Below are 10,657 nucleotides of genomic sequence, written 5' to 3' on the forward strand. Positions count from 1 at the left end.
TGTTTTGTTTTTACGCAGATTGAGGACCAGGAAAAGTAGCATTAAATGATTATATATTACATTAAGTCTAATAAATTAATTACTGTAGGAAGGTCGTTTTTTGTAAATTGTTCTTATTCAACAGACCGTCTCTGCCGCATTCTTCTGTTTATATCAAATACGTATAAAACCGCTGCCCGTGGTTTTAATTAACACAGATAAAAACAGAACGGACATGGAAGGTTTTAACATATATTTGTTGTTGTTAGCGACAGCCTTATTGAATGTTATCGTTTCTGGTCAAGGCCAAGGATATGGTCAGGGAGGCGGAATTTTTGGGCAGTATAGAGGACGTCCAGGGAGTGGCACCGGATCTGGCAACGGCCCTCCACAAGGCCAGATCCTACCCTGTTTCCTGGTTGAATGTCCATCGCTGACATGTCCTCCAGATGAGCAGGTTACATTAGGCACCTCGTGCTGTTCTTTCTGTCCGGATGCCTGCAATGATGTGGTATGTCCCGAGTCACAGATATGTCCAGGAGGATTGAATCCAGTACCTCGGCAAGGCGACTGTTGCCCAAGCTGTCCGACCGGACCACCGAACTGTGCTAATGTGCTGTGTCTATCTCGACCAGTCTGTCCTAGTGGCGCCCAGCCGACATCTCCTCCAGGTGAATGTTGTTCCCGATGTCCGGAATGCACTGAGCCGTGTCAATCGCCACAATGTTCTGAGGGTTCCATCCCACAGTTATTGCCATTTGAATGCTGTCCAACCTGTCAACCCATAGGTTAGTTGTTATACATTTTTATAATGCTAGTAATCTTTGGAAAGAATTGATCAAATTGGAATTATCTTAATAATACGGGGGAAATTCAAACTTTGGTGAAACAAAATGCAAAGAATTAACTGATACGGGTTCATGTAACATGATATGTATTTTTCAACATGCTAAAAATCCAGACTGATATTAGCGTGCCAATTATGTCGTTGGAGTCAAAAATGACAGATAAAAAGAAAAAGACTTGAAAACTTGAGCCCTATAGCTTTTATAGCTTTTTCATTAATACTATGGGCTGAATGTGTTTTACCGGCTAACATTACAATATTGAATTTGGGCCCAAAGCTCACCCAAATTGTTAACTTGGATATTTTAAGGGTTATCTTTAAACCCTTCAAAATGAATACAAAAGAAAAATGAAATCAAATATAATGTTAATATTCAGTCTTTTATTGTATCTTAAGATACGATTAGTAGCAAGATTACAAGACAAGTGATTCAATCAATGCTTTCATTCAGAATTTGCTATGATATTTTCATGTTCAATGCGTTATTAAATTGTCCATTAATAGGCTCCAATTTTCATCCGAAATGAACGAATGCAAGACTCGGCTTTTTTTGCGCTTGAGTGTAATTCTAATAAAAGTTACTATGCACCGTAGTCAATAATTGCCCTCCCAGCAAGGTCTCCAGATCGCTCACATATCATTTCTAACTAGTGGTTTTGTTTTAAAATAGCTCATTTCAACTGCATAAAGACGATGAGCCAATGTGAATACATTAAGGAGAATATATCGGACGCACTGCTATTTATATTGTTTATAACTAGTATAACTTTATCTTGACACTAAACTAGAGACACAAACATACAAACACCACAAACAGAAATACAAAACAGAAATTCAAACAAGACAAACAGAAATACAAAACAGAAATACAAACAATACAAACAACACAAACAGAAATACAAACAACACAAACAGACCACAACCTCATTAAAATAGCTTAAACGATACATGATGGAATAACCGCCTTGGAACGGTCAATAAAACACGAGTTTCATGAGCCCGGAGTCTACGGGGCGGCTAAAACTAGCTTGCATGGCCGTCATAAATAGTGAGTTAAAATATAAGCCTTATCAGAGCCCATCACTTTATTCGGCTGTCCCGGTACAAAGAAAACAAGATATAAGTTAACAATGATCATGACCCATTTACACAAAATTATTTATTAACCATCTAAGGCATTGCCCATGAGTATTGTTTTGCGTCAACTTTAGTATTCTAGAGAATTGAATTCGGAAGGCATAACGTGCTTAGTCAGGCTTGGTCCATGGCATAGATTTTTTAAAAAAGGCAAAAAGTATGAAGAACAAATAAAAAAAAAAAAAATTTTATTTTTTGTCTTGGAAAGAGCAAATTTTTGCATAAATATCTGCACACCAATGATCAATGATATAAGATTGCTGAAAAAAAATCAGATAGTAGATTGTTATATTTCCGTTCAAAAATTAATGTTTTATGGCTTAAACCGTTACTAACGGTTTAAGAAAAATGCATGAAATATCAAATTTTGAACTTAAATATAAAAATCTGCGATCTACTTTTGTCAGCAGTCTTATACAATTGTTTTCCTTGGATTTTCGCAAAATCGGCTCGTTCCAAGACAAAAAATAAAAAAAGATGTCAAAACGCGCAATCTGTGAGAGTGCAGCTTTAAAGATAAAAATACCTGCTGGCTTCACAATTAGAATAAGTCGGATGCAGCCATAAACTAACTGGTATTAAGAATCCAACCTACTCTTGATTTATTCATAAATGTGAACGTTTCACTGAAGTCAACAATCTTCAAGGCAAACTTTCACAGCTTTATTATTTCGATTTTCTTGTCTCCATGACAAACCAAGCGTAAATATCTCGCTGTTGAATGGTGTTAAAAAGTTTATTTTTAACGATTTTACTTTACAGTGAGCTCCTGTGGGCCGTTTCAAAATAGATCTGAGTCTTTTTAGTCGTAATTTGAAATAATCTCATTGTCATTTTCTCGTTATTTTTGCTGTATACATGTTAATGTGAATTGAACTATAGTCAGTATTTATCATAAACACAATGTTGAGGAAATAAAAACAATCAATCACTGTGTTTCCATTTGTGACGTTAATAAAGATTTCAGATATTTAATATAACGACTAATAGTGTTAATTAAAACGGCCGGCGGTTCTACTGACCGTTTTAATGTGGCAATCTCAATATTTGATATAATCAATATGTTTCAATGCATGTGAGGCCTGGCTTTGCTATTTTGGGTGTCTGTGTGTGTCTCTCGTTGAAGTTTCAATTGGGTCATATCCTTGTGACTTTAAACAGGGCCTTCGTTATTTGAAGGTTACTGGGCTGGTCCCTGTAGTTAAAAATGTACTGTTGATATAGTTCACAGTGTTTCATTGACGTAGTGGAATAAGTAATTAATACTATGCAATTGATTGCAGGGTATTTTATATATTAAGTGGTCAACATTTGTTTTTGTCCAATGAGATGGCAGTAGTTTTTTTAAGTTTTTAAAGATATTTATTTATACAGTAAATAATTAGTTAACCATAATTGAATTGAATGCGATACATATAGTGACTTGTACTCAAAATAAATGGTTGATCGACGGTGTCGCATCAAATCATTTATAGTTGTAGTAATTGCTAATAACCATAAACCATTACAAAGTGACTGATCAATTCAAAGTGATTATACGTTAACTGCACAACCTGCATTTTTCAACAGAACATCTGACGATGTGATTTACTATTCTATAGTTCAACGTGATTTTTTTTTATAAACTAAGAAAAATGTCGTATTCCAAAATTTCAATATACAGGAACAAATATGTCAGAAATTCGCAGTTTCATTTATAGCTTTTGAGTTTGACACCACACAATCAATTTATGTCATATGATGTTAGTCCATTTTTTCAGGATTCATGCACATGTTGAAAAATATGATACCACAAAATAATGTTTCTGTGTTTTGTTTCCACTTTAATTGTTTAATTTTTACATCAGGCCCACTCTACAATAGCCAAACTATTAAGAGCCTATAAAAACGATTACAAGTGCTAGTAACATGAATGCCCTAAGACCTGTGACATACCGTACTGCGTATACGCAGACACGGGTCAGACATATCAGCTGTGATGGCCGTGAAAAATGTAAGACTTTTTATATTGTAGGCAAAATATGCGTCGATCCAGAGTCAAATTATCTGAAATATAGTTTTCAATAAAAATATCTTTACTTGCTGCATATGCCTGTAGTTATACAGACGACCACACAATACGATGTCTATAATATTGCCCAACCTGTCAGATGGGACTACCAAACCCGCCAAACTACAGCCTTGTCAAGAGTTTTGAACTGAATTAAACGGCAACTGTTGTCTATTTTGTCATGTGTTTGGATTATGTATTTATCTGTAAGCTTAAATAATCGTCTGTTTTCTGTTCTTGTCCTACAGGTCCTCCAAATTGTGAGGTGCAGTGTCAAAATCAAGTCATTTGTCCTAATGGCGCCCTGCCGATCACGCCTCCAGGTGAATGCTGTTCCCGATGTCCGGAATGTACTGAACCATGTCCATCACTGCTTTGTTCTCAGGGCTATAGTCCTCGTCGATTATTAGAAGAATGCTGTGAAACCTGCCAACCCACAGGTGATTTTTATTTCGTTGTGTTGATAAGTGTTTGAAAGCAACAACAATAGCATAATCTGAAACAATTCAGATCCTATTGAAGTGATAATATATTTGAAAGAAATTAAAGTATAGTTGTTCCTACTATATACGTTTGTATTAATTCACAACAGTTTGCAACCTTGCTGATTGTGCCATTCCAATTTGTCATGGAGGACAACAGCTGGAAACCAAACCCGGTGATTGTTGCCCTTCCTGTCCGACAGGCCCACCTAACTGCACCGGCGTGTCTTGTCGAGTTCACGCAGTCTGTCCTAGTGGCGCCCAACCTATCATGCCCCCTGGCGACTGCTGTCCCCGATGTCCGGAATGCCCTGCACCTTGTCCTAAATTAAGGTGTTCTACTGGCTTTAGGCAACAGCTTTTACCAGGAGATTGCTGTGAAACTTGCCTCCCAAGAAGTAAGTTGTTGATATTTTTGTCTGTTTTTGAAAGCATTGTTACAGTGGTGATTCCTTAGCATCAAACACTTTAGAATAAGATATTATTATGTCATGTGAGCTAGTTAATAGGTATCTTCATGTACTCTACTCGTCAAGAAAGATCACTGATTATAGCAGTACAGCATTTACAATTTGGTAGTGTCTAATCTATAATCGTCGTATTATTATTATTATTATTATTATTATTATTATTATTATTATTATTATTATTATTATTATTATTATTATTATACCAGAAATTTAATCATATCATGATGATGTTTGCGTGAAAGACCTATGTCCTCAAGTCAAAGGCCGCGGTCAAGTTTAAGGTCATTGATCAATGCTTCTGGTTGTGTTGCTTGTCGGTGCTATATACCTTTGCCCAAATGTTTGCCATAAAATTCAGGCGTCTTACAAACAATACCAATATCAAAAGGTCAAAAGTCACACTTTAGAGTCGTTTGCCAAAGGAACTTGGTCTTGGCTTGCGCGACCTTTAATTTTGCCATGAGTTGCGGACCTCTTAATAAATCTGATATTAAAATGAACAACCTGCGTCTTCGTTTATATTAAACGTTGCGTTTGACAGTTATGACCTTTTCCCGACAAAAATCTCGTCTTTATATATTGGAAAGCATATGTATAGAGTTTCCTTTGTCCATCTGCATGCCTATCCATTACTTTTTCTACGTTCCCAAACCTTCTAATTGCGCGATTTTGAAAACCTGTTTTTCGTAAGCGTGACTAGTTACTATAGTAAATCAATGTACATGTATATAAACTATAAACACTAATACATGTTATTTTCTGCTGCGTTTACAGGGAGAAGAGGAAAGCCAGGTTCATGTCCAGTGAACGACCACATCGTTACCAGGTGTGCGGTGTTTGAAAATGTCTGCTCCAGTGATTCCCAGTGCCCGGGTCCCCAGAAGTGTTGTGACAACGGCTGCGGTCGCATCTGCCTTTACCCCTTGCCAACCATGGGCCGTAATTAATAATAATCGTAAACTGATCCTGACTGAAGGAGAAATGTCTGAGTGTTCTTACTGGATAGTATATTTAATTGGCCAGTGCACTTAAAACATTGATACCTGTTTAAGGATAATTATGAATATCATAGGTTCTAATGGAAGGCCCGCACAACACTGTTGTATCGCCTTCCTTTATATGTAAATATATACAACTGTCTTGGAATAAGCTCTGTTATCATTTTACTGTTCAGAGAAAACACACATATGTTACTTTTGAGAATATTATGAATTATTACATAAGATGTGTTATTGAATATGGCTCAGCATTTGGCTATAGGCAAAACAAATAGTTGAAATGTTTTATTGGCTGGTTGATTTGTTCTAAAGATAATGATTTATGATACTCTTGGTTAAAGTGACATAAAAGTATACTGACCTAAAGGCAGTTACTTTAAACCTGGCTGAGGTAACCTCATACGAAAGGAAACAAATTCGCACAGTGTCGAAATATCAGTGAACATAAAGGACATATTTAAATTAGTGCCTGTGAGTATTTTAGTTCTAATTGGTGTCTAAGCTCTATTGCTTACAGCTGGTCCTGAAAATGTACGTGTGCCAACGGAATCATATAATTGTTTTATATTGCTTTGTACAATGTTATTGACTGGTAACCTTCACAAAACAGCGCTTCAGTCACATTTCATGTTGGTCCATATACACTTTGTCATTGAGATTGATGACAAAAAAATGCAATGTGGCATTCTGTCATGATTCATTATTTTTTAACTTGATATAAGTTATACGTAAAGACGACAAAGACACTTGTATATGAACTTATCATTCAATTACGTGCTCAAATAAAAACAAATAAGATTTAATTCAGACAAATTAGTGATAATTTTAAAGGAAACCAATGTTGTTGTTTTTTATGATGAAGATTGAGGTATACTTGAACATAATGCACATTAAAAAAAAACTGTCAATTTTTTAAGGGTTGTGGGATAATTTGGATTGCGTTTCAGATGTGATCATTTAGATTGCTCTATATACCTTGTATCTTATCATAGTTTTATAAGCTTATATACAGGCCCGGGCCCGAATTATCGAAACTACATAAGCGTAACAAGCTTAAGTAGCTTATTAAATAAAGCAAATTTCTTACATTATCTTGATATTACTAAATATGAGTTTGTTAATCGTGAATAAAGTGAAGACAATTTTCGAGTTTATTCCGAATTCCCATAGGAATGTAATTATAACTCAAATTATATCAAAATAAAAATATTGAGCTTAGCTTAATCCTGAAATAAAGGACTTCATGTGTTTAAAATAAACGGGGCCAGTTCTTGCTCTTTACCCTATATTCGTACACAAATAAACTTTTGATACGCATAATACTTTGTATTGTGCTTCATAAACTATCGGGCCATTAAATTATCAAAATTATCCGATAAAATAAGCGTAACAAATTAAAATAGAAGTTTAACTCGCAAAGTCATATAATCCTTGCCTTAGCTTGCAAATAAAGCTGTTATATTTGAAATATGTATCCGAGCTACTAAGAAATATCAATTCGAAAAGGCGATCGTACGATAGGTGCATTCATAAGTTGGTTCCTATAAAACCAATGTGTGTGGGCATACAAGTTTTTGTTTTTATTTAAATGACATAAACATCAGCAAAAATTGTTAATTGTTTTGACCATTATCAGGCTTCATTAAATTAAATACCATTGTATAGTCTAATGATATCAAAATGATACCAAACACCAACCGTAACGTTTGCTGGAACGATTTTCATTAAATGATACTTTAGTCTAAATTGATGCTTTGTTTATATTTTGATGATTGTTATTTTGACTGTGACTTCCGCGAGTTTTTTCATACAACAAGAGTTCATTGAGTGTTTGGCTTTGACCGCTAGGCCCTGTTCCAATGACCACTATTACATTGAGTGTTTGGCTTTGACCGCTAGGCCCTGTTCCAATGACCACTATTACATTGAGTGTTTGGCTTTGACCGCTAGGCCCTGTTCCAATGACCACTATTACATTGAGTGTTTGGCTTTGACCGCTAGGCCCTGTTCCAATGACCACTATTACATTGAGTGTTTGGCTTTGGCGTCTGTGACTTGTGCCATAAAGTAAGACATCATTAAGTGTCTGGCTTTGAGGTCGGTTGCATGTTCCATTAAACAACAGAACATTAATTCACTGCCTTTGAAATCTGACCGCTGTTCCAATTAACAGGACCACATATAGTGTTTGCCTCTTACCTTTGTTTCTTATTTATTTAAAACAGATCACATTAAGTGTTTGGGGTTGACTTCGGACCTTTGTTTCTTAAAAAAATAAAGGAAGTGTTTTGCGTTGGCCATAGATAGAATGTTTGTCTTTGGGCTTTTATTTGTGATCCATTAAAACACTCTGGTTCACGCGCAGTGTGGCATTGAACGCGTCATCGGATAGAGACAAAAGCTGGCGATTATATTGTGATTATACGACAACCAGATGGTTTGATCAAACGAAAACCTACTTGCAGAGCAAATTACCATCGTCAGCGGGGTATAGAACGTGTAATTCCCATGCCGTAGCAGGTGTTTGTCACTTTTATGTTTTACTTTGTCTCTTCCTAAGGCCCTCATAAGCTTGATGTTTGTAATAGAGTCGAGTAACGATGTTGATTCTGTCGAAGAACGAACCTTGTTCTTTAAGACAATTCAATGAACATGATACACCCACCCATGAAATAACACAAGAAAGTGGTGCAGTGCCTTTGGCTGTCAGTATATGTTTGTATATCAATTGATTCAAAAAGACAAGTACATATTAATGTTGAATATACAATTTTCGTACTGATACAAATTGAAACCAATGCACGTTTTCTAAAATGTGTTTCTATCTTGTATACATTCAAATGCCACACAAAGCTCGATATTCATCGCAAAAAATCGTGTCATCGATAAGGTCAATGTTTCAACTTCGTTTGCGATATTTAGTTGCAACACTGCCGTAGGGCACGGCCCGAAATAAAAATCTGTTTTTGGTTATAGGTAAAACGACTCATGTTTACCACTTTATTATGAATGTATTGGAAAGACTTCAGCTTTAATATTATTGTTTTACTAATTATGAACACTTTGTATGTTGATTAAACATCAGAAAACCATATCTATCATTATCTTTGCCCATGTGACACAGGTATGGCCGCATCTCTGGAGTCATCTTTCAATCCATCCAACCAAAAAAGAGGTCCTGCAAAACATTATTCAAAACCTCTTTAATATCTTTAGTTATAATCTAAACCATATGTTAACTTAAAAATACAATCCGGTTAAACCTGCATGTTATATGGGAAGCAAAATCAATGAGTTTAAAAAGTTTAAAAGACAGCGAAAAACACGTTACTTCAACCACTTCACCGCTAAGCGATTGGACACGGTACTATCAGATGTTATGAGTCATCAGAGAGACAAGGTCAAGTACACGCCACTTTGTTGGTAATAAACAGGAAATGGCCCATGTGATATCCTTTATCGTCTGTTTAGTCTAGTTACTGTAAACGCCACAACCACTTCTGCCTGTGAGACATATACGTTTACGACTCAAATGTAAAAGGTGATCAAATATCCGTTATGTAAAGAATTGTTTGAAAATGATTTATTAAACTGTGTGGATGTGTCTTATTCAACAACTTAAGCTGAGATATACTCTGATTGATATTCTCTTGTATATTCGATCTGGTTAATGATAAAAGTTTGTAGAAAATACTTAAATGGTTGCCAAATAACTCACTGAAGCCATTCATAACTGTAGATAAATCGAAATATGACAGTAGCAGATTTTCCCCCGTCTTATTAAAATATATGCAGGACTTTGATAGTGTATTCAGTTGAGGAAGAACTTGAGAGGTTTTGAAAACTGTTTCATTTACTGACATTTTTACGTATTTGACGCCTCGTTGAACGGCTACAAATTATTTTTAAAGGTGCCTTCCTCTTTAAGGTAATATATTCACGATATGATGTTTTGTCGAGGGGCATGTGTCTTGACTTGTTACAATGTAGCACCAGACCGTTCAGTTCAAGCTGTCTGATAGACAACTTGCGGACGTATCTATGCAATATATAGCTTACGCTTAGGTATTCTGATTCGAAGATATATCCACCCGTTGTCTATCTTATACATAATTCACATGTTCCTTGATACATCGATTACTTCTCCTCCTATGTTTTAAACACTGCAATTAGTCGGGTTTACACATAAAGGCATCAGCGTGACACCTTACATTACGTGTACTGAATTAACACTTGTGTCAACAACAGCAACGATTTATGATCGGAATGTATTATCAAACGTGAGCATGCGTCAATATCGCACGAAACCTAAAACAATGCCGCAATCTGATCTATTAGTGGCCCTATCCATATAAATATAATATATTTGTGGTAAGGCATCTTTCAAAACAATATATCCAAGGAATGAACATATTTATGTTCATAAAAAAATGAAATACTGTCATAACCCGGAGTTCCAACCGCCGAAGGTATTAAGTCGTATTCTAAAATCGCTTCCACTGACTTTCTGTCCCTTCTTGCGATATCACCGGTGACATACTACTTACTTGCCCCAACCTTTTTTGACACAACCGCGGGGCTTACCACAGGCATTCCACACCAGCATGCAACACAATGTGTTCAGATATCATACATGTAATCGTGTATATCCAAGCATGTAACTTTACAATGGTTTGATTGTTCTTTTGTGGTTC

At 35.8% G+C, this 10,657-nt stretch overlaps 1 protein-coding gene across 1 annotated transcript; it reads left to right on the forward strand.

The window, feature by feature from the left end:
• The first annotated feature begins 214 nt into the window (after positions 1 to 214).
• LOC128215468 (uncharacterized protein DDB_G0274171-like) lies at positions 215 to 6,756 on the forward strand. Its single transcript, XM_052922152.1, has 4 exons — positions 215 to 767; positions 4,262 to 4,453; positions 4,606 to 4,893; positions 5,740 to 6,756. Exons 1-4 carry the CDS (start codon positions 215 to 217, stop codon positions 5,910 to 5,912), a joined length of 1,206 nt encoding a protein of 401 aa, XP_052778112.1. The 3' UTR covers positions 5,913 to 6,756.
• The last annotated feature ends 3,901 nt before the right edge of the window (positions 6,757 to 10,657 follow it).

The sequence above is a fragment of the Mya arenaria genome, chromosome 13 (assembly GCF_026914265.1).
Source record: "Mya arenaria isolate MELC-2E11 chromosome 13, ASM2691426v1".
In the NCBI taxonomy this organism is placed as follows: domain Eukaryota; kingdom Metazoa; phylum Mollusca; class Bivalvia; order Myida; family Myidae; genus Mya; species Mya arenaria.

Excerpts from the sequence above, each read along its gene's own strand:
- LOC128215468 (XM_052922152.1), top strand. The coding sequence starts at position 215 with ATGGAAGGTTTTAACATATATTTGTTGTTGTTAGCGACAGCCTTATTG. Across the intron at positions 4,454-4,605 it reads TGAAACCTGCCAACCCACAG|TTTGCAACCTTGCTGATTGT; the intron begins GTGATTTTTATT and ends AATTCACAACAG. Across the intron at positions 4,894-5,739 it reads TGAAACTTGCCTCCCAAGAA|GGAGAAGAGGAAAGCCAGGT; the intron begins GTAAGTTGTTGA and ends CTGCGTTTACAG.